The sequence below is a fragment of the Nomascus leucogenys genome, chromosome 8, assembly GCF_006542625.1.
Source record: "Nomascus leucogenys isolate Asia chromosome 8, Asia_NLE_v1, whole genome shotgun sequence".
Taxonomy (NCBI): Eukaryota; Metazoa; Chordata; class Mammalia; order Primates; family Hylobatidae; genus Nomascus; species Nomascus leucogenys.
Window position 1 is genome coordinate 26,757,086 of NC_044388.1, and position 24,275 is coordinate 26,781,360.

The following is a 24,275-nucleotide window of genomic DNA, read 5'->3' on the forward strand; positions in this document are numbered from 1 at the left end:
CTACACACTATGCGGCAAAAGATAAAACAGTCCCCAGTTTTCCATTCCATAAGCAAAAGATCTTCAGGCTTCCTCTGCTCCATCCAGGTTGCCTGGAAAAGCAAGATGTCAGGGCATCTTCCTCCCTTCTGGGCCCCCTCACCACCAGGAGTGGGGGCCAGGAGCACCGTGCCATCTAGCTGGAAGCAATACATCAGTGTCCCCATCCCCAGGAGCTGACAAGACCAATCCCAGAGCCTTGCCTCCCAGTCCTCTCAGTTGTCAATCAAAGCCCAAGGATCCAGTGGAACCTGAACCCTTGTCCCCTACTGCTCTGTAGGTCAGGGTGCTCACCCTCCTCAAATCAGTCCTGGAAGTCCAAGCTTCCTTATAATCTCAACTTTCTTTCTGAACTTTCCCCTCATTCCCAGCCCTACCATGACACCGGGACCACCCAGCACTATCCAGGTAAAGCTGCATTTTTGGAAGCAGGCTAACCCGCCAAAGATCAATTTGACGAATGGCAAACACACTGAACATCAATTTGAAATAAAATCAATTTGGAACCTTTCAAATTGCATTTTATATTTTGTCAAATTTTAACCACACTTAAAATTCTTTCTCCAAGTCCTCAAATTTCAGGTTAGTCTTAATTTTGTGGTTCTGACAATTAAAAATTTAAGCTCTATTCTTTCACATTCAAAGGAATTTTTTTCAACCGCTTTTGAGTGCCCTAATTTCTTTTAAATATAGTTGGGGGTTTTTTAATATTTGCAGGTTTTACCATTCTCATAGCAATTCCCACAATGATGAGTTGGGTTTAATTTTGTATTTGTAACAATTAAAAACCAAATTTGAGGCATTTCATATTGATGTGATTAACCTAAATCTTTCCTCAGCATTTTTTATTTGATGGTGTAGAGAATGGACATAGGATTTGAAGCACCCATCATAAGCTAAACTTTTGTTTACTGATTATGAAATATACTTTTCTCACCATAAGAAGTCCACATCAACTCATGACCCTTAGCTTCCCCAAAACTGAATGTATCTTAAAATACAGCTATGAAGACCATTTGCAAAAATCTTCAAAAGCCATGAAAACCATTAAATGTGAATTTCTAAAACCATGAAAAATAATTCAAAGACTTAGTTTGGGTAAATCAATGCATTTTGTAAAATCAGTGACTTTGTTATTTAGCATCCTAGTTTTGAAAGAAGTGGCCATTGGGCAGCTCATGGATGGCTGAGGGCCTCCTTTCTCCTCCTCATCATTTCTGCCCCATCTGTCCTCCTGGGAAGTTCATGTCATCAGCTGCCCCTACTCCTCTGGAGGCTGTCACTCACCAACCCTGCCATTCCCCTCTCTCAGGAATGACCTCACACCTGGCTCACCATCTCTGGTTCATCCCTTTCCGGGCACCATTCCTAGAGGCTTCCACTCAACAAGGACAGTCTGTCTGCACAACACTCTATCTGCCTCCAGTGATCTCCTCCTACCCTTAGCTCCCCATTGCTGTAGTCATATCCTTGACCTTGACCTTCATCAACACCCAAATCCCTGCTGAAAGGCTGACATCACACATCCCAACCTCAGGCCACCCTCTCCTCACCTTCCAACTCCCTCTCTGGAATTCCCACTCCAGCAAACCCTCAACCTCTCCCAGACCCTGGCCACTGACCCAGCCACTTGCTCTCCCTCATCCGTCCCCCTACCCTGTCCTCAGTTCCTCCTTACCCATCCTACACTTCCCAGCCTGCATGCAACACCCTGAGCTCCTCAACCCCTCTCCTCCTCTCTTCCTCCATCATAGTCACAAACCAATAACCCCAGTGAAACCCAACCACCCCCACTCCATACTGGCTCGTGAGCAGCCAAAGGTCACTAGGTAACACACACACACACACACGGGCTGACTGGTCTCACTTTGAAGTCCCAATCTCAAGCTCCAAATGCCTTACAGCAGCCATTTCTCACTTTCCCCTGCTTAAGCTGATTACCTTGTGTCTTGGTCTGTTCGGGCTGCTATAACAAACCCTATAGACTGAGTGGCTTATAAATAAATCACAGAAATGTATTTCTCATGGTTCTCAAGGCTGAAAAGTCCAAGATCGAGGTGCTGGTGAATTTGGTTTCTGGTGAGGACTCACTTGCGTGTTCACAGACAGCCATCTGGCTGTGTCCTCACTTGTCAGAAGGGGCAAGTGAGCTCTCCGGGGTCTCCTTCAGAAGCACATTAATCCCATTCATAAGGGCTCCACTCTCATGTCCTAATCACCTCCCAAAGGCCCCACTTCCTAAAACCCTTGCCTTGGGGCTTAGGATTTCAACCTATAAATTTGTTGGGCAGCAGGACCAAATATTGAGACCATAGCACCTTAACTCATATTTGATGAGAAAATAGATTTGGACATAAATGCCCTCGCCTTCTCACCCACCAGTGACCAACCTGTCTCACCTGGACACCCAGCTCTGCCTTCTCTCTGTTGGAAGGACCCAGCTCCAGCCTCGTGAAAGGCTGCCCTGCCATGCGTGCTGGTGCATGCCACATGGACCCCATCCCTCCTCACTTATTGAAGACATCACTCCTGAAATCGCCCCTTCCTGCTTACATCCTTCAATTCCACCCTCTCTCGGGATCTTTCCCAGCAGGTACAAATGTGCCACCATCATTGCCTTTCTCAAGACAGAACAAACCCAAAAGCAAAGCCTTCCCTTGACCACCACCCAGCCCCCTATTTCACTCCTCCCCTTCCTAGCAAAGCTTGAAAGAGTAGATTTCTGGTTGCTGATTTTACCTTCTCCCTTCACATTTTCTCCTCCATCCTCCCCACATCAACATTCCAACCTCACCCTCCAAGAAGGACATTCTGGCAAAATCATGGGTGCCCTCCATGTCGCTGAATCAGAAAGTCACTTCTCTAAACTTCACTGGCTTGACTTCTGGGCTGCATCTGACCAGGCTAACCACTTCCTCTTTCTTTCTCTTTCTTTCTTTCTTTCTTTTTATTTTATTTTATTTTATTTTTGAGACATAGTCTTACGCTGTCACCCACGCTGGAGTGCAGTGGCATGATCACAGCTCACTGCCACCTTGACCTCATGGGCTCAAGCAATCCTCCTACCTCAGCCTCCCAGGTAGCTAGGACCACCCGCATGTGCCACCATGCCTGCCAGTTTTTGTATCTTTTGTAGAGATGGGGTTTTGCTATGTTGCTCAGGCTAGTCTCAAACTCCTGGACTCAAGAGATCCACCCACCTCAGCCTTCCAAAGTGCTGGGATTATAGGTGTAAGCCACTAAACCTGGCCCACTTCCCCTTTCTTGACACTTCTACTTGTCTTGGCTTCCCTGACACAGCTGACTGATTTCTCCCTCCCTCTCTGGCCCTAGTCTCAGCTGCCTTTGCTAGCTCTTCCTCCTCTACTTGGTGAGACCCAGCCTCGCTCTCTCCTGACTACACCCTCCCTCCATGACCTCATGGTTCCATGGCTTTAAACCCTATCTATATGCTAATCACTCTCAATCCACGTATCAACCCTGACCTCTCCCCAGAACTCCAGGCCTACATCTAACTGCGTCCTTGGCACTTCCAGGGGGAGACCTAATTGGCATCTCCACCCTAAAATGGCCAATACAGAACTCTTAACTTCTGCCCACTGAACTTCCCAATCTGTTCCTCCTCTCATCTTCTCCATCCTAGTAAATGGCACAAGCAGCTTCACCGTTGTTCAAGTCCAAAATATCAAGTTATCCATAAATTCATCCCACTTCCTTTCAACTCCAGCTCCAAAATATATTCCAAGCCCATGCATCCTCTCCATCTCACCTATGACCGTCTGCAGCAACCTCCTAACTGATCTCCCTGGCTCCACTCTGCTCTGTGCCCACCCCCATGATCCATCCTCCACAGTGCAAGAGTCATCTTTTCAAACACGTAGATCATACTGTGCTAGTCAACTGCCTCAATGCCTCCAATGGTTTCTCATCACTCTTAAAATAAAATGTTCCAGCCACATGTGCTTCCCTGGGTCCCACCCTCCACATGCAGGACCCCACCCAGGCCTTTCCTTAGCTGTTCTCTCTGCCATTTCCCTGATCTTCCCACAGCTGGACCCTTCCTGTGAGTCAGATTTTGTGGTTCCCAGTCACCTCTGTCCCATCATCCTATTTTAATTCTCAGCTTGGCGTTCATCACTATCTCACATGTCTTGTTAATTTGTTTGTTGGCTTGTTTTCTATTTTTCTCTGTCTCCAGCTAACAGAAGAACATTAACTCCATACGAGCAGCACTCGCCCCTGTTGTTCGCTGATGTATCCTCAGCACCTCGAACAAGGCATGGCCCGCAGAGGGTGCTCAGTGAATATCTGGGGATAAATTCACACATCTTCCCTCTGAGCCTAAGCTCCCCGAGTTAGCGCGGAAGCCTCCAGTCGCAGGACGCCCCAAATACACAAACCAAGTGCAGTCCACACATTCCTGTTACTGATCAGGCAAAGATGGCCTCCCTTTTTCTAATGCCCTTCCCTGTTCACCCTTGAGCCCCTCTTTCCATGGCTCCCCTAAGAGGACGAAGAGGGGGCTGGGGGGTCATTCCCCTGATGGTCGGAGCTGAGACTGTTCTGAGACGCTCTGGCCCCTCCCTCCCTGTCCCTCCTTCCCTTCTTCCCTATCCCTTCAGACAGAAGGCCACTGCCAAAGACCCACAGCCACTCCCACACACACACACTGACACGCAAACACACACACCACACATGCACAACACCCCATATATTACCCCATACACACCTACACACACACACCACACACACTATATACACTACCCCATACACATGTACACACACACCACACACACCATACACTACTCCATACACACGTACACACACACCTACACACACCACACACTATAGACACTACCCCATACACACGTACACACACCCCACACACAACACCCCATACACTACTCCATACACACCTACACACACAGCACCCCATACACTACCCCATACATGCCTACACACACACCACACACACCACACACACACTATATACACTACCCATACACACCTACACACACAACACACCATACACTACCTCATACACACGTACACACATCTATACACACACTACACATACCACACTCCATACGCTACCCCATACACACCAACACACCACACACACAACTGCCCATACACTACCCCATACACACCTACACACACACCACACACACACAAAACACCATACACTACCCCATACACTCCTACACACACACACCACACACACTATATACACTACCCCGTACACACCTACACACACACAACACACCATACACTACCCCGTACACACACCTATACACACACCACACACACCATACCCCATATGCTACCCCATACACACCTACACACACACTACACACAACACCCCATTCACTACCCCATACACTCCTGCACACACACATACCACACACACCATACCCCATACACTACCCCATACACACCTACACACATACATCTACATAAACACACCACACACAATACCCCATACACTACTTCACACACACCTACATACACCACACACAACACCCCATATACTACCCCACACACACACGTACACCACACACCTACACACACACCTACACACACACCACCCACATATACATCACCCTATACCTACCTACATACACACCACACACCACCACACACACCTCCCATACACTACCCCACATACACCTGCACCCCATACACACCTACATACGCCATACACAACACCCCATACACTACCCCATACACTACCCCATACACACCTACACACACCACACACACCTATAAACACCCCACCCCACACATAAACCACCCCACACACCTACATACCATACGGACAATATCACACACACACAACACCCCATGTTACCTAACACACACCACCCCCCACACACCTACACACACATATTACACATACATACCACACAGACAGCCCATACACTACCACAAACACACCTACACACACCCCTACACACACATCACCACACACAACACCCCATACATTACCCTATACACACCTACACACAAAACACACACAACACCCCACAAATACACCACCCCCACACACCTACACACACACCATACATAACACCCCATACAGTACCCTATACACACCTACACACACCACACATCTACACACACACCACCCCACACATACACCACCCCCACACACCTACATACACACATACACACATACACACACCACCCCACACACACCTATGTACACACCATACACACACCACACTCTATAAACTACCTCACACACACCCACACACAACCACCCCACGCACACCTACACACACGACACATACCACATACACAACAGCCCATACACACCTACACACATCTATGCATACACGACACCTACACACACACCATCCTACACATACACCACCCCACACACACACGTACATACACACACCACACACACAACACCCCATACACTACCGCATAAACACCTACAGAGCACATTATCCCACACATACACCACCCCACAAACACACACTACATACACACACCACACACACAACACCCCATACACTACCTCATAAACACCTACAGAGCACATTATCCCACATACACCACCCCACACATGCCCACACACAACATAACAGCCCATACACTACCTCATACACACCTATACACACACCACCTCACACATACACACTACACACACAACACCGCATACACTACCTTACACACACCTACACACACACCACCCCATATTACTTCACATACACCCCTACACACACAAACCGCCCACCCACACACTCCACACACACCTCATTCATATCACACCTATGCACACCCTGTCTCACACACAAATCACACACACCCAGCACACATACATCACCCCACATACACACACACGCTAACACATACCTACACACACAAACACCTACACACACTCCACCACTGACACACACACATTACTCTATACACATAATACATACCACATACAACCTACATACACCAGCACATACATTACTCACACACTGCCATGCACAAAACCACCACACACACATCACAGGCACCCCATACACTATCTCACACACACCCCACACACACCACCACATACATCACATACACACACCACCACCACATACACACACACCACTGCCTATACATATCTACCGTCTCCACACACACACCCTACCTCTCTCACACACACACACCCCACCATGCATATGCCATGCATACTTACACTCTCCACACACCAGACACACGTATGTGTTCCCGTCACACAATGACCCCTCTCCCGCTGTTCCTCACCGTGCACGGGGGTTACAGGAGTGTACAGGCATGGGTGGGAGGGGAATGCCCAGGGCAGGTGCTCACATCCTGTTTTCTGAGCCGGAGTGATTGCAGTTGATGGCGAAGCCAGGGCGTGCTCAGGGAGCGCGGAGTCCCACCAGCGCCATCTCAAGAGCAGCACAGAGCAGGGGCGTCCAGCCAAGAGCCACCCGGCACCCCAGCCACTGGCAGAGCCTTCCCCACACACGGAAGGAGAAGTAGGCAGGTGGCTCCCTGGAAGATGTTATTTGGAGGGTACCAGAAAATACCTTCATCCAAAAAAAATCTCACTTCAACCACAGCACCTGAAATACCACCATGAAAGAGGCTTTGGCTGTGGGAGGGGGCACTAAATTTTGTTCCCTCCTCGTCTTTTTCATAGCAATTTCTTCCTTGGACACAAAGGCAACCACAGATGAAGTCACCAACACCCTGCTCACACCTTAGTGTCAGCAAATCCTTCCACCCACTGACAAGAGCCTGAGGTCACTGGCGTTGACAGAGGAAGAGAGAGCAGATGAAAACAGAAGAGGGAAAATGTCGATCCCTCCAGCTCTGGCACCTGTGGAAAGGGAAGCTGCCTTCCTCCTGGCGACCCCAAGCACCGTAAGAGTCACTTGGTCACCTATCTCCACCTCCTGACAGTCCATCTCTCCCTGTCTCCACAGCCCCCGCTCTCTTGCACCCCACACCCGCTCCTTGGCCATCAGATGAATTCTCCCTGAAAGGGGAGGTGTCGGAGGTGACAGAGCTGCAGCTAAAGCCCAATTTTCGTTGACACTCAGAGTCTCTGACAGCTGTTAGAAGAAGAATGTGATTTTGAAATTTAAATAACACGCTTCTGCATTCGGCTCAGGGAGACAACCTGAGGATAAGCAGTTTATCGCCCGAGCCACCACGAAGGGGGCAGGGAGAGCTGCTGCTGTTCTTCCGGTTCCTGCCTGCCCTCAGCCCCCTGTGCCCCCACCTCATCACAGGGCGACCTCGGAAGGGGGTCTCTGAGCGGCACCAGCCCGACCTGCTGAAACATTAAAGCCTCACCGTCTATTCTTTTGCTCAGCAGCCCAAGGAGAGGAGGGGGTGTCTGCACAAAGGCTGGGTCTCCTGCCCCCGGGCCTGGGGTGCACAGAGGGAGCCGACCCAGGGAAGGCCAGGGGCTTCCCTAGACACCCGGCCGAGCAAAGCCGGGCCCAATCCTCCCCCAGCCCCCACCAAGGCCACAAGGGTGTCTTCCTGGGGACTGACTTTTGAGCCCAGGGATAAGCCTCTCCCCACACCAAGGGCAGACCAGCTCCTCCCTAGGGACCCGAGCCCCCTAATCAGACAGTCATCCTGAGCTCTGTCACAGAGAAGTCCTGGGCTGGAGCACCCCAGAGAGGCCACTGTCCTGTCTGCCACAATGATCCCTGTGCACTGTCCCGAGTCCCCAGGCTCAAAAGACTCGAGGTTCCTTCATCACCCCAGGCTTAGCCAGGCCTCCCAGCCATGATGCCACAAGGAACATCATTCCCACATCCCACTTTCTCCTCTTCCAAGACTTCCTCGATTTCCACAGGCATTGCTGGTTGCTGCCTCCCCTGAACTCTTGGGGCAGCACTTGGTCTACACTGCTACTGAAAACAAGCCACTTAGTAGCTGCCTGTTGCACCACACAGTGAGGACACAGGTCTTATTCTCTTACAGCAGTGGTTGACCGTCTCCAGACCACACGGAGCACTCAATATTTACTGAACAAAACATGTTCCTCCGAGGTCTGGCCCCAGCCCTGCCCCAGCCCTGCCCCAGCCCTGCCCCTGCCCTGCTCCTTCCATGATCAATTCCTGCACACCGAAGCCAGGATCCACCCCTTCTCAATGCCACAGATACTCCTAAGATGTCACACACATGTGACACCTCACAATTGCTTAGCACCTCCTGCAAAGCCATCAGCTCCCTCCAGTCAGCAAACGGTGATACCCTTCACCAGCACCTAGGGTGCTCCTGTGCCCCGGCACGCTGCATGCCAGTGCTTGCAGGGCAGCTGGACTGCTCCACCTTACAGATAAGAAACATGAGGTTCAGGGGGTCCAGTGACCCTGAGCTCTCACAGTAGGGTAAGGCCAGGATTCAAAACGAGGACTAGCCAGCCTCAAAGTCCACATTCCAGCCGTGATGCCGGGATCCTTGGTGGCCGTGTATTAGATACAAAGCACAGTGTCACACACGCAGAGGACACAGAGGGTGATGGCTGCACAGGACACAGAGACCAACACGTACAATCGCACTCATGCCCCCAACACGTGGCAGTGAGCACCACGATAAAGGACAAAGTGCTGTGGCACCAGGGGCCGGCAGCGGTCACCTCTCAGAGGCTGTATGCGAGGCTTCTTGGCAAGGGGTATCGTTTGAGTGCCAGGTCCCTCCTCTCCTGAGCCCACCCTCCAAGAAGGACCACAGGAGCATCCAATGAGAACATCATTGGCCCTCTCCAGGCTCCAACCAAGCAAGATGGCCCACCCTAGATGCATGCTGGCCAATCATGGTAGACAATGCCATCTCTTCTACCTTCAGTCCACAAAGGCCACTGAGCCCAGGCCGCTCACCAGCCTCTATCTGTCCCCGTCACAGCACAGCACATGATGGCCGTCCCCACCCAAGACTCCCTCTGAGCCTCAGGGACCCACTGCTCTCTGGAAATCACCTGATCACCTCTACTCCAGTCACCACCAAGCACTATCCCAGCGTGAAAGGTGGCTTCGCATCAGCAAAGGCACACACAGTTTCTAGAATGCCGGGTTCTAGGCTGGCCCAGCCACAACCTGCCATCGATCCTTGGAGAAATCAGTCCATACTAATGTTTTAAAAGCTAACCTAGTTTAGTGCAGCATGTCAGGCTCAGGCCAAGCACTCACCTGCGCTATCTCATTTAGTCCTAACAAAAATCCTCAGAGGTAGGTGTTGCCATTGGCCCCAGGTTGGGCAAGAGGACAGGACCGGGGCTTAGAGGAGAAGTGCTTCAGAGGTGGGATGGGGATTGGAATCCCATCAACATGTGTGCCTTCCCTCTGGGCCTCAGTTTCCCCTTCTGTCAGGTGAAGGGGTGGGCCTCCATGATCCCCAAGTTCTCTTCCAGCTTCAGAAAGGATGCCCCATGCCCAAGCCTCTAGCCACACTTGCACGGCATGGCCAGACCCCAGAGCCCCTGCCCCTCACCCAGAATGCAGACACAGCACCTGATGACAGCCAAGGCCATCTGCCCACCACTTCTCCCTGTCCTTTAGGCATGGCCCCAGTGGTGGTGATGATGCCTCTGCCCAACCCGCCCAGTCCTCTTCATCACCACTTTGATGTCCACCCACTTCTCTCTAGCTCCACAGGTCCACACCCCTGCTGGCTCCACACCACCCTTCCAGGTCCTCCTTCCCTCTACAATCTCTCTTCTTCACCTTGGTTTCACCCTCTCCTGCCTCCCCAGGTGAAACCAGCTGGGATTCAGCATTCACAGGGTCATGGAGCCTGGGGATGAGGAGGATGCTCCACTTCAGCTCCTCAACCCCTGCATCCACCTAAACAGCCTCCTGCCTCCACTGAGCACCCCAGGCAGACAGAGGATGACCCACTGCGCCAAGGCTGGCTCAGTCCCTGATGTGCCATGGGCACTGTGCCAACATCCATTCCTACCGAACCCTCTTAGGGCATCACATGCCTATCTTACACACGTAGGCACCACAGCTCAAAAAGGCCACAGTGAGCCCCAAGATCACACACCCCTAAAAGGCTGAGTCAGGATTCGAACCCAGGACTGTCTGGCTCAAGGCCCATGCTCTTCCAGGCACCTCCCTAAATACTGTCTCACACTTTCAAGGGCAGTTTGAATTGCTAGAAACAGGACAAAACTCACTTCTTCTCCATGAAGTCTCTTCCCACATAGAAGGGGAGGGAAGGACACGTGGACATGTCCAATATCACTGTCACTGTGACTCAAGACACAGCCACACTGCTCCCTGCTTGGCCCTAGACTCAGGACTCACTGACCCACTGCTGAGCCCAGGGCCTGTCAGGCAGCACTGGGCAGAGAGCAGGGAAGAAGCTGCCCTTCCCCAAGGCTTCTGGACATTGGAGGGTGTTGCAGGAATCCTGGCAGCTTCTTTGCAACAGAATCCCAGTACGACCTTCCGAGAACCCCAACAGAAAGAGATGAAGAACACACGTTCCAGGAGGCCCCTATAACAGGGCCCTGAATTCTCAGACAGGAGCTGGTAAAGAGATAGTAGCAACTGAGTCCCAAAGACACAGGAGCATCCTCCCTGGTGTCCCACCTGGAGATAGTACAGCCCAGAACGGCCACCAAGACTCCATGCCTCCCTCCCTACCCACAGTCTTTCCCCACAGAGAAGTGGAGGGGGCAGCATGCAGGCAAAATGAGTGGGGGTGGGGAGGGGCTTCCCACAGGATTTCATGCAATCCTACGGGGTGGCAGCCTTTTAATGCCAAAGCTCTAATGCAGGTTCTTGGGCTACTCACAATAAGACTTTGCAGCCAGCGTGCCACACACAGGTGGGGGATACATGTGCCCGGATATGGACAAGCAGGAGGCTCGTGATGGCCTGAGCACTAAGCTGGTCTGCTCACCCTGCCACATCACCATTTTCTGTGTGCCTTGATGGGACAAAGGTTGGGAAGCACTGCTCCAAGCTCATGTCCTCATTCAGACACAAGATCTGGCACATGAAATGAGCCCGCCCAAGATCCTACAGGTGATCTGTGGTGGGGACTGCACTGGAACCGCCTCGCAGCTCCCCTTCTCGCCTTCTTTCTGCTGAGCTCCTCACCATGGCCAGCTTGGTTTCTTGTCTTTGTTTTGGGAGGTTTTTTTGAGACAGGGCCTCACTCTATTGACCAGGCTGGAGTGCAGTGGTGTCATCACAGCTCACTGCAGCTTCGAACTCTTGGGCTCAAGCAATCCTCCCACCTTGGCCTCCAAAAGTGCTGAAATTACAGGCAGGTGTGAGCCACTGTGCCCAGCCCCAGCTTGGTTTCTTGGTAGCAGGGCCAGGGCCTCCCTACTCAACTATGTGCCCAAGTATCCCCAGACAGAGCTGCCTATTCACCTAACCCTAAGGGTTCTCTGGGTGGAGCAGAGTCAACAGAGGCAATGAGGAGGGACCAGCACAGTCCCCAAAGCCCAGCCCTCATGGCAGGGAGTGGTCCCTGGAGCACAGAAACCCTGAGTTGCGTGGGGCCCAGTTATCTCCGGGCAGCAGGTAAAAGGCGGCTGATTCGGTGAACTGCAGACCTAGTAATTTCCTCATTTGTCTTGTCAACATCCTGTCCCACAGAGTGTCAAGTCCATTATGTAAAGATTTTCTGCTAGGAAGATACTTAAGCGTGAGTCCAGGGAGCAGCAGGGGCTTGGGCTAAGGTGAGGATCTCTGCGCTTCAACATCCAGGAGCAAGTCAAAGCTATTTATTACTGGAGGGCAGCCCAGTGTCACCTGTGACACAGTAGTAATCTGCCGGTAACTGAGCTTCACACAGAGTAGAACATGGGTATATCTGGGGGCCACCAGGGTGTGCCCACCATAGCATCCACAGGCCAATGGCATCCTCAACCGGTTCTGAGCCCCAGAGCACTGTCTCAGAAGGAATGGTCCCAAGTGGATTTCTATGCAAAACTCATCAGGAAATGCGAGAATCAGAATGCCCGTGCGGGAAGGACTCTCAGTCAGCCCCATCCAGTCCAGCCCTTGGCCAAGACTTACCATAGAGCTGCCATGGTGCCCACAGGCAGTGCCAGCATGGGAGCTGCTCTGAGCTCAGAGCCTCTGTTATGACCCCACTAGGGGTTATGATGCTGACAGCCCAGGGCAAGGTGCTCAACACAGCTGACTTTGAGGTCTCCACTCCATTCACCACCACCCCAACCACCGCCGGCGCCCAAGGCCATACCCAGATGGCCAGTCCCTGGCCAATGCCTCCCTTCCTGGGCATCCAAGATTTCTCCCACTAGGGACACGTGTATCATCCCTGTTTCAATCTCCTAGAGCGTGCTTTCTCCACGGGAGGGAAGGGCGTCACCTCAAGGGAGCAAAAGCTGGTTCTTGGGTGGACAAAAAGAAAAAGAAAAAGGAGATCTTACAATGGTTTATGGTCCTCCAAAACTGAAACCTTCAAGACAAAATGTTATTCCTTGGTATTTAATTTCTCTAGTTAGGAAGAATTATTTTTTCTCCTTGGAAAACAATAATGAAGAAAAAAGAATGGTTGAGAAACATGGCCCTAGGGAGTTCTTTATTTGAAAGGGCTTAGGGTCTCACTGGAAATGCTTTCAGCTAACAGCTTACAGCAGTGCTTCTCAACTGGCAGTGACTGTGCCCCCCAGGGGACATCTGGCCCTGTCTGGGGACATCTTTGTTGTCACAGTTTCCAAGAGCGTGGCTGGCATCCAGTGGGGCCGGGGACGTTGCTGAACATCCTCAGACTCACAGGACGGCTCCTCCCACAGGAAAGAATTACCCAGGCCACATAGTCTTCCATGGTGTATATGTGCCACATTTTCTTAATCCAGTCTATCGTTGTACCCTAAAGCTTAAAGTACAATAATAAAATAAAATAAAAAGAATTACCCAGGCCAAAATGTCAATAGCGCTGCTGTTGAAAACCCTGCTTTGGAGCCATAGAAACTCCAGAAGATTTCAAAGACTGCCACAAAACTGAATGTAAACCAGATTTCCTGTGCTCAAAGACCCCTGAGAACAAGCCCCACTCTGGCCACCCCTGGAGCGTCAATCTCCAGCAATCCCCTAGAGGAGCTCACCCCCCACCCCCACAGAGCACTCCCAAGTGGCCCAGGCAGGGTGGGCTGCCCTAGGCCCAGTGTCTCCCAGATGCCACAGAAAACAAGGCCAAGAAGAAAGACCCCCAGAGCTTACCTGGCCCCTACATGTGGAGCCTGGCAGACAAAGCTAGAACCCAGTGCAGACGGTATCACTCCCCAGGGAGGATGGCACAGGGGGTGGCCTGAGGACCAGAGTGGCTCCTGCAGACACCTCCCTTCACGTGGTTCAAGAAGCAGAGCCCTCAAGAGAGAGGGAAAACCCAGGGCAGAACAGATCGTCATAGGACCAGTAATACCAAGCCACAGCTGATGCTGACTGATGCTGCGTGCTGAGCACTTTACCACCCACTGACCCACTTAGACCTCACGGCAATCCAATGAGGTCGGTACGGTACTCTCCCATCACAGCTGAGGAAACTGAGGCCCAGACAGGTTAAGCAACATGACCAAGTGGAAGAGCTCCAAAGCAGGGAGCCAGGGAACTGGAAAGAGGGAACAAGGGTAAGATAGAAGGGTGACACCAGGTTCCAGATTCAAGCCCTACTCCATGACAGCCACCTGGCCAGACAATTTCCAGCAACGCCTTGCTCCATACAAGCACACAGGGAGGTGGGCGTCGTGTTCTTTACAGAGGAGGAACTGAGGCTCAGAACCGTTACGGGACGAGCTGATGGGCAGCAGGGCCATCAATCAGACGCCAGGACACCTGTCCAAGCCCAGAGCTCCATCTGCCACGCCACAGGGACGAGAGGAGAACGGGCCAAGTCCCAGTGCGAGCTCACTTACCTGAGAAGATTGAAGCAAGCCTGAAGATGTCCGACAGGCGGGAGGTCACCGGCTCATAGGGGGAGGCTTCGTAAAACTCCTCACCTGCAAGACACAACAGGCATCAGACGCAGGCTCCTCCGGGCCAGAGTGCTGCCGGCACTTAGCAAATCTGCCGGAGGAAAGCTCTCTAACAGGGGAAAGCTCGTGCCACCCAAGGGATAAGAGACAGGGCAGCCCTTCCCAAAGTGAACAGTGCAGGACCAGGGCACATTAGCAACAAAATGTTTAGCATTTCATCTGGGCAGGTCTGTCTCCCCAACTAGAGGAGAAGCTCCCTGACAGCAGCTCAGAACTGCCTGATGCTTCTCTCTCGTGACCACCCTGCAAGGCCAGCCCCCTTGGAAGGACTTGCAGGTGCGTCTGGGGGAAGTGGAGCAACGCTGGCCCACGTAAGGCCGGGTATCAATCACAGGATTTGAAGTCAGAATGCTCTCCACAATCATTCCCGGTTTCACAAGAGATGGCTCTGAGGTGGCCCGGAGAGGTGAAGAAACCTGCCTGAGATCACGCAGCTGCTCCTGGAAGGGCCAGAGCTAGACTCTGCTGTCCTGGCCCTCCCACCAGCATCCTTTCCCATCACACCACGCCAGCTCCACCCAGGTCACTGAGGAGGACAGAATTTCCTCTTTGCCTCCCATCGTGTCGCCAGGAGAATCTTGCTGGAGGGGTTAAAGGTCTGCTCAGTGGGTGGGCTGATCCCCAGCTTCCATCTGTGTGGCCCCTCTCCTGCAGGGCCCTCCTGTCCTCCCCACCACCTGCAGGCTCCTTGGACCTTTCCTCGAGGCTTTGGGTGCCTCGGGGGCTCAGGAATGGAAAAGCAAGTGAGTAACAGGAGATGGATGGCCCAGGGCTCCCCTGAAGACCCCACCACAGTGTTAGGAATCCCGCCTTCCTCTGCTGAGGCTTCAGCGGGAAATAGCCTCCTGAGACGTTATTGGCGAGGGGAAATTGATGGCTCATCACTCATCCTGCGTGCGTGCGTGTGTGTGTGTATGTGTGTGCGTGTGTGTGTGTGTAGTGAAAAGCAGGGCACAGCCTCACAGACTCATTTCCCATCCAGGCAGGGCCTGGTGCCCAGGCAGGTACCCTCTGCCTAAGAGGGAGCACAGGTGAGGCAGCCTCTTCAGGGCTACCTGCAGCAAAGCATCATGCATGTGGAAGAGGGGCTTTGCAACCCCCCTGCATGTGGTCACCCAGAGGCTGGAACTGGAGACTCAACTAGCCCCCTGCAGGCTCACCAAGCAAGGAGGCTGCCTGTTATTTCCGGCAGACTCCCAGGAAAGGGGACAGCCCCAGAGGACAAGGAGGGAGCACATTCCCTGCATGAGGAACAGCCTCCACCTTTCATGTCACCTCCTAAGAGCAACCCTCATGCCCCGCAATACCCAGGACTCACAGCAGGTGCCCAGCTGGAATTTGCCAACAGCCTCATCCAAACGAGACTCTTCTTTTTTTGACACAGAGTCTCACTCTCACCCAGGCTGGAGTACAGTGGCATGATCTTGGCTCACTGCAACCTTCCTCTCCTGGGTTCAAGCAATCTTCCCACCTCAGCCTCCCAAGTAGCTGGGATTACAGGCGTGTGCCACGATGTCCAGCTAATTTTTGTATTTTTAGTAGAGATGGGGTTTCACCATGTTGGCCAGGCTGGTCTCAAACTCCTGACCTCAAGCAATCTGTGCACCTCAGCCTCCTAAAGTGCTGGGATTACAAGCGTGAGCCACCGCGCCCAGCTGAGATGCATTGTTTATGGCCCGTATCTGATCCCACCTTCTCCTTGGGGCCTTTGGGCCCCTGACCAGCCTGGATGATCTCAATGTCCTCCACCCCACCCACTGGCACTTTAGACTCTCTTGAGAAACTCCTTGAAGTGGGGTTACCAGCCATTGCTATTTATTGAGGCCAAACAATATAGGAACTTAAGAAATCACTGTTACAATAAAAATAATGTTAGACTGCGTTTTCCCGGTGCCAGCACTGAAAGTGCTTTAGATACAGCTCATTTCATCCTCTTAACTACTCTATGAGATAGGCACTATTTTTCTCCCTGTTTGACTGATAAGGAGGAACAAGGAGCACAGAGACATTAAGTAGCTTGACCAAGGTCACACAGCTAACAAGCGACAGAGCCAGGGTTCACACCCAGGCAAAGCCCAAGTGCTTCACTGCTGTGAATACTGTCTCCCAAAATGCAGAGTGTTACTGGAACCAAATCATTCCTACATAAGTACTATTGTTCCCCTTTTCCCAAGATCAGTCTTCTCTCCGCCAGGTGGTCCCCTGGGGTGGTGGGGGGGCCTGTCCTTCCCTACTGCATCTAGCACAGCCACAGGCCTAGGTATAGCTAGGCCAGTCTGATTAATGGGGTGGGGGTGACAGGGTGGGAACAGCCTCTTCCGGAACTGATTTGGAGGGGCCCAGCCCCTTTAAGTCAACTTGTGTAGCCTGTTTCTGCCGAATAATTCACCAGTGAGAAATCCCGAGGCATGAGCCACTGAAACCAGAGCCAGAATGTCAGATTCTGGGAATGGAAGAAGGCTTTGCTCCTCACCTTTGGACCAAAGGACACTGAATTTCACTGTCACCTTTGCAGAAGGCAAGAAACCTGGCCCCAAAGCCCCCACGCAGCCAACAGTGGCAGCCCACTGTGTAAATACTGGTGGTGGTAATGGCAGTGGGGGAAAACGGGGCCCAGGCCGTGGGATCTCCCCCAAGGCAGTGAAAAGGGACCTGGATAAGGAGTCGGGGCCCTGGGACCCACTCTGGGTCCTGCCACGAGCTTTCTGTGTGCCCTGGGAGGCCATCTCACCCATCTATGCCTCAGTTTCCCTGCCAAATGGTAGGGGTGAGCCCAAATGATCGCCAGATACTCTGCAGTTCAGACTCTAGGAGCTCAGCAGCCACGTCTTGTGGTCACATTCCTACCCCAGCCCTCTCTCCATCCTCCCCACTGCCGCCACGGGCTCTTGGCACCTGCTGTGTGCCTTGACTGCATACTGAGCACTAAGTCCCAGGGAGCGGAAGAAGGTGGAGCAGAGCCCATGGTAAATCAAGCCCACCAGCAGGGGCCAAGGAGAGGCTGAGAATCAGAAGGAAAATCCAAACCTATACACATCGCTCCTCTCGGCGATTCTTGCCCTCTCCGCAGCCCCAGGCCCGCGTCAGGTTATTAAATGTTATCAAGGAACAGGGAGGAAGGACTCACAAGCTCCCTCAGGGAGACTGCTCAACAGGCCATGGACACTCGCCTCTCAGGTAGACCCCGCCACTCACAAGAACACTACCCGGAGGCCTCCTGGCTTCCCCTGGTCAGCCCTGGGCAGAAACTACCTCTGGGCTCCCAAGACCCAGGAGAAGGTGGAATTCCCCTACGGAGAAAAGATGCAGTCTTCTATGGAAGGAAAAAAGTAAGGGTGTATTTTCTAGGCAGGGCCCAGAGGAAAGGTTTCCCGACCTGTCTGCTGGCCAGCACAGGGAACACAGTTCCTACAGTGCTGTTACCTTCTGAGGTACACAGTAGGTGTTTAACAGATGGTTGTTGAATAAATGAATGAATAACCGTCTCAAGACTTAGAACCAGGCGGGACGCAGCGGCTTATGCCTATAATCCCAACACTTTTGGAGGCCAAAGTGGGAAGATTGCTTGAGGCCAGAAGTTCGAGGACAGCCTGGGCAATATAGCAAGACCCCACCTCTATAAAAAATAAATTAGCCAAGCGTGGTGGCACGTGCCTGTAGTCCTAGCTTCTCGCGAGACTGAGGCAGAAGGGTCACTTGAGCCCAGAAACTTGAGGCTGCAGTGAGCTATGATCTTGCCACTGCACTCCAGCCTGTGTAACAGAGCAAGACTCTGTCTCATTAAAAAATAAATAAATAAAAAGACTCAAGGCCAGGCACAGCGGCCCACGCCTATCATCCCAGCACTTTGGTAGGCCGAGACACAAGAATTGCTTGAGCTCCAGAGTTCAAGATCAGCCTGAGCAACATAGTAAGACCTCATCTGTACTTTAAAGAAAAAAAATAGCCAGTCATAGTAGCAGGCTCCAGTGGTCCCAGCTACACGGGAGGCTGAGGTGGGAGAATCGTTTGAGCCCAGGAGGTGGAGGCTGCAGTGAGCACGCCGCTGCATTCTAGCCTAGGCGACAGAGTGAGACCCTATCTCAAAAAACGAGATTTGGAATCAGAGAAGCCATCTGCAGTCAGGCACTCCTGGTCAAGGGGCCTTGAAAACCACACAGCAGCGTGCAGCTAAACGCACGCAGCATCATGCAGCTAAATGCACACAGCATCATGCTCATTTCCCTGGGAACCCATCGGCACAGTCCTCCCGTGGCCTGATGCAGTGATACAGACGGAGCCAGTAAGATGGGAAGGGCTGTTGGTGCTAAAAGGCCCAAGTGCCCACTCGGCTGTTCTGGCTGACAGTTCTGTCTTATTCTCTCCCCTGTCCACTGTGCAGCCCACCCGAACCTGCTGCCCAGTCTCCCTTGGGTAGAAACTGAAGGCTGCTAGAAAGAAGACAAGAAACAAAACTACTCAGCTCAGGCATCGAGCGCTTTAATTATTTGTACACTACAGAGTCCGGCTCTGGGTGAGGACAGCACCTTATCTCCTGAAGAGTAGAGTGCAGGACCCTCAGGACAGTATTCCTCCCTTTGCTCATGCTAGTTCTAGGAATCCAGGTTGCTAGGGAGAAGGCACCACCTGATTCATGAGGAATACTTTGCTATTAATGATGGTAGTAATTATATGCATTTCTTATTCCCATATTTAGAACATATTCGAGCCATCTCTCACTGGTCAGGGATCCCTTTCTATCCGGCTTCACACCTGCAGCCACTTCCTCCCTCCCTCCCAGCATCTGGAAGGAGCATTGCTCCCCTGTTTTAAGGCTCACCCCCTGGCCCACTTTGTGCCCTGGACCCAGCCCCTCCCCTTCCCAAAGGCACCATTCCACAGAAGACCCTTCTGTCTTCTTTATGGCAACATCGCCACCACTACTGTCCAACCTTAGATTTTAAACTGCTTGATCCTCTCCTATCTTTTTTTTTTTTTAAGCATCCTTTGTTCTCTCCTCTTTACACCAAAATTCTGGAAAGAGTCATCTGCATTCATCATTCCCAATCCCCCTGTTCCTGTCTGCTCCCTAACCAGGCTCCTCCCTCCAGCAGGAGGGCCCGGGGAAAGGTCTCCTGCCCCATATGATGGCCGGCACGGGGAGCATGGCTCCACCAGTGTGTCACCCTCTGAGGCACACAGCAGGTGCCTAAGAAGCTAAGAGCCTCGGCCTCAGCTTACCCTAAGGCATCTGACCCTGTTGAGGGTCCTCTCTTCTGGGACGAGCCCCCCCTTGTTTTCCTGCTGCTCCTCCCACCTCTCCCCAGCACCTTCTCAGCTCCCTGCAGGCTCCCTTCCCTACATCCTTAAATGCCGTGGTCTCCGGGGTCTGTTACCACCCTCCTCTCACTGTGGTCATGCACACCCCCTTGGCCCTGGTTTCTACCTGCAGGCTCATGTCCATTCCTCAGTCTCACTCAGACCCACTTCCTCCCTCAACTCTAGACCTGCACATCTGCAGGGTGTGGTCAATGAGAGCCATGGGCCCCAAAACAGATTCCCCATCCCCCTGCCCTCCCCTCTCCACTCAAAGACTGGCCTGATTCTTCTGAGGCCTCCATCATCTGCCCAGCTGCCTAAGACAGGAAACTGGGTGCCCTTCTTGACTCTTCCCTCCCCTCCCCTTCTCCTCTCCCGTCAGTCACCAAGACCTGTGGATTCTCTCTTCTAAATAGCTCTCAGAGGGCTGGGGGCAGTGGCTCATACCTGTAAGCCCAGAACTTTGGGAAACCAAGGTGGGAGTACTGCTTGAGCCCAGGAGTTTGAGATAGGCCTGTGCAACACAACGAGACTCCATCTCTACAAAAAAAAAAAATGTTTAAATTAGCTAAGTGTGGTAGCTCACACCTGTAATCCCAACACTTAGGGAGGCCGAGGCGGGCAGATGGCTTGAGCCCAGGAGTTTGGGACCAGCCTGGGCAACATAGTGAGACCCCAATAAAAATAATAAATACACAAATAAATAGTTCTTAGACCCATTTTTCCTTCCTTGCCACTGTCCTGGTTCTGCCACAACTGTTCCTGGCCTGTATCACAGCAGCAGCTTCTGGACAGTCCTCTAATCTGCTCTCTCCACTGGAAGCACAGAAGCCTTTTGCTGAAGCACAGATCTGATCATCACCCTTAAAACCCTTCAGGGATCCTTCCCTGTGCCCCTAATTCTCCTCCCCACTTCCACCACCACCCACCACACACCACCTGCCACCCACCACCATTCTAAGCCACTTGCAGCTCTGTAAACAGGTTCCATTCTCACAGTGGGCCTTTCCATGCTGTTCCCTCCACCTCCCACACTCTTCCTGCCTCCTTTCACCTATGTTCCATTTCATGACTCTGACTCACTCTTCAGCCCCAGCTTGGAGCCTGCCTCTTCCAGGAAGACGCTTTAGGTTGTACAGCAAGGACGTGGATGCCCCCTCCAAGCTGCTGCCATCGCACCCCGTGTCTTCCCTCTCACAGCACTTACGCCATCAAATGACAGAAGCCCCCTTATTTATCCGCATCCCACCCAGACTCGGCTCCAGGAGGGCAGAGACTACACCAGCTTGCCCTCAACTGTTCCTACAACACCTAGAATGTAGCAGACAGTACGCTCTCAATAAACATGCGTTCAATTAATAAATGAACGTCTGGTTCCAGTGGCCCACCTCCTAAACAGATGCAAATCCTCCACACCCAGGTCTGGAGGGGGAGGGGACGTGAGGGTGTGTTATTGGCGGAGGGACTTATAGGTTCTACCTTCTGACTCCAGGCAGGTTTGCCAAGGGATGTGGGGCCTGCTGCCTGCACACTGCCCCAAGCCCTGTAGAAGGTGACAGGTCAGCTGTGGGGTCCAGAAGCCACATGAAGGGCTGGTATCCTGGAAGCAGGGAGGCAGGAGCCAGAAGGACAGAGTAGGGGCAGCCAGCTCTGGGATCAGCCCTGGGGCAGGGCAGCAGCTGTGGCAGCGGAAGTGGCTGGTTTCTCAGCCTGCACCCAGCCTGCCCCTTCTCTCTCCTGGTTCTCACTTCTTCATCTGCCTGGTCACTCTTGCCTCACCTTCTCTTGGAACCAGTTCACACCATCCTTGCTTGAATCACGTGGTCTTGCTCCCACCCAAACCCTGCTCACCTCCCCCACCCCACTCACCCCCCTTCCTCCAGTGCGTGTTCTCCTCCTCCCACCACCTCCCTCTCTCCTCCTCCAGCTGTCGCTTCTGCCTCCTCTTTGTCTCTCCTGGCCTTTTCCAACAATGCCACCCTCCTGGGTGGGGCAGCGACTTCTCTGGGTTCTAGGTTCCCCTAGCAGGTAGACATAGAGAGCTGGCCAGTTTGCCCCATCACCTAGTCCTCCCTCCTGAACCCCTGGCCCGCCTCACGTCCTCTCCGCCTGCGCCACCCTGCCTCCCCTTGGGCAGCCCCACCCAGGCTTACCCTCAGTCAGCCCCAGGTGGATGCTCCAGTAGATCTGCAGACACTGCAGCTCCTTCTTCATGCCCCGCTTGCAGCGGCAGTCGTAGAGCGGGCTCTCCTGCAAGACCTCCAGGGCCGCCTGGCACTCCTTGTTGGCCAGCATGGTGTTGCGGTCGCGGCCTGCCAGGCACTGCCGCAGCGTGCGGTAGCGGGAGCTGCAGTTGGATTCGGCGGCACACAGCTCATTGGCCCGGACACAGTCCACTGGGGGACGCCAGCCGTGGAGCTCGGGGCCCTGCAGGGAGGAAGGGCTGGCCAAAGAGCGGAGGGTCTCGTCTGGGTGGTGGGGAGGGAAGACAAGCATGAATGACGGCCGCCACAATCTCCCACCCAAGATGCAGGCGTGGGGGCTTGGGCCCTGCTGGGAACGTCACACCCATTTCACACCAAAGCACACCAAGGCAAGTCTGTGGGACAGCCCTCCTCACACCCGAGGGAGAACTCAGGCGTCATCCTCCCCTGGATGTAGGAGCAAGTTTTCTCCGTTTGCACTCCATTCCCCCTCAGCAGCGGCCCTGGGCCTAGGAGCACAGCACAATAAAGCCAGGAAGGTCCCGGCTCAAGACCACGGTCTAAGACGTCAGGAGCCCAGAGGAGAATGTCACACACTCAGCAGAGAGCTGGGGGCTGCATGGCTTGCTGGGGGCTGCACGGCTTGCTGACGGGGTGCAGGGAGTTGGGAAGATCTCACTTTCATACCACCCAGGCCTCCTGTAAACCCCAGCTCCAGCCAGAGGCCCATCCATGGCGCTGCACGAAACCTTGGAAGCAGTGCAAAGTCATTTTGTTGTCATAGCCTGTTAGGACCTTACAGACACCACAGAGACCAACCCCACATTTTACCCTAGGGAAACTGAGGCCCAAAGAAGGGTGATGACAACTCAAGGTCACACATAGTGGTGGAAATGCCCCCTCCGATTCCCAGTGTACTCACTCTGACTCTCATTCTGACTTTAAGACAAGACAGGGAGAGATGAGCCTAACTCTACCGTCCAGGAGAGCCCAGGAAGGAGGAGCTACCCCTTTCCTACCTCATCCCTCCACACCTTCTAGTCCGACCTCACACCAGACAGAGACCTGAACCCTCGCCTTCCGAGAGACAAGTTCCGCCCCGGCCCCCTACAATAGAAAATGCTTTTGGCAAGCCTGGGGAACATCCATGCCCCCCGCGCCCCCTGCTCTCTCCTCCCCACTCTAGCTCTGCTTGCGCCTGGCTATATCTTACGCTTCTCTTGCTGATGGCCTCCCAAGAGGTCTGTTTCTTCATCACTTTTTACTTCTTGTCTTTGAATGGCCTTCTTTTTTCTCTCTCAGCTCCTCTCTTTCTTTCCTGTCCACCCTCCTCTGAAACTCCCTTCCCCTCTATCTCTTATTTTATTCTTCCTTCCAAAAGCCAAATAATTGCAAAAGGGAAAAGCTCCCCTCCTCGCACCCCAGCTGCAAATGGAACCTTGCTCCTCCACCAATGTGCAATCATCAGGCCACCTTCCCATCCTGGCCCCAATGTCCACACCCACAGTGCCTCAGGAGGGAGGGGACAGGGAAAAAGAGAGGTAGGTGAACGGCAGGGACAGGCTCACCTGATCCTTTCGAAGCCAAGCTCCTAAAATGGTTTCCTCCAGACACAGACATCGTCTTCCCAGTCCCCCTGTCCTCTGATAAACCCCTAACTCCAGATCCTGCCCCTAGGAAAAGCCCACACCATGGCCCAGAGCCATGACTGCCCTTTCCTGGACCCAAAGAGTAAT

General features: G+C 52.9%; 1 protein-coding gene across 4 annotated transcripts in view; it reads right to left on the minus strand.

Moving 5' to 3' along the window:
* The window catches only part of GFRA2 (GDNF family receptor alpha 2), a 98,350-nt gene that overhangs the window by 69,213 nt on the left and 4,862 nt on the right, over window positions 1–24,275 (minus strand). The window contains exons 3-4 of one of the 4 annotated variants that reach the window (XM_030816888.1): window positions 22,489–22,803; window positions 14,918–15,001 (exon numbers count right to left, since the gene is read on the minus strand). The exons of 1 other annotated variant lie outside the window; for it this stretch is intronic. In XM_030816888.1, the coding sequence (XP_030672748.1) occupies window positions 14,918–15,001; window positions 22,489–22,803 (399 nt within the window). The remainder of the gene's footprint in view (window positions 1–14,917; window positions 15,002–22,488; window positions 22,804–24,275) is intronic. 2 more of the 4 variants (XM_030816889.1, XM_030816890.1) reach the window with 2 other exon arrangements.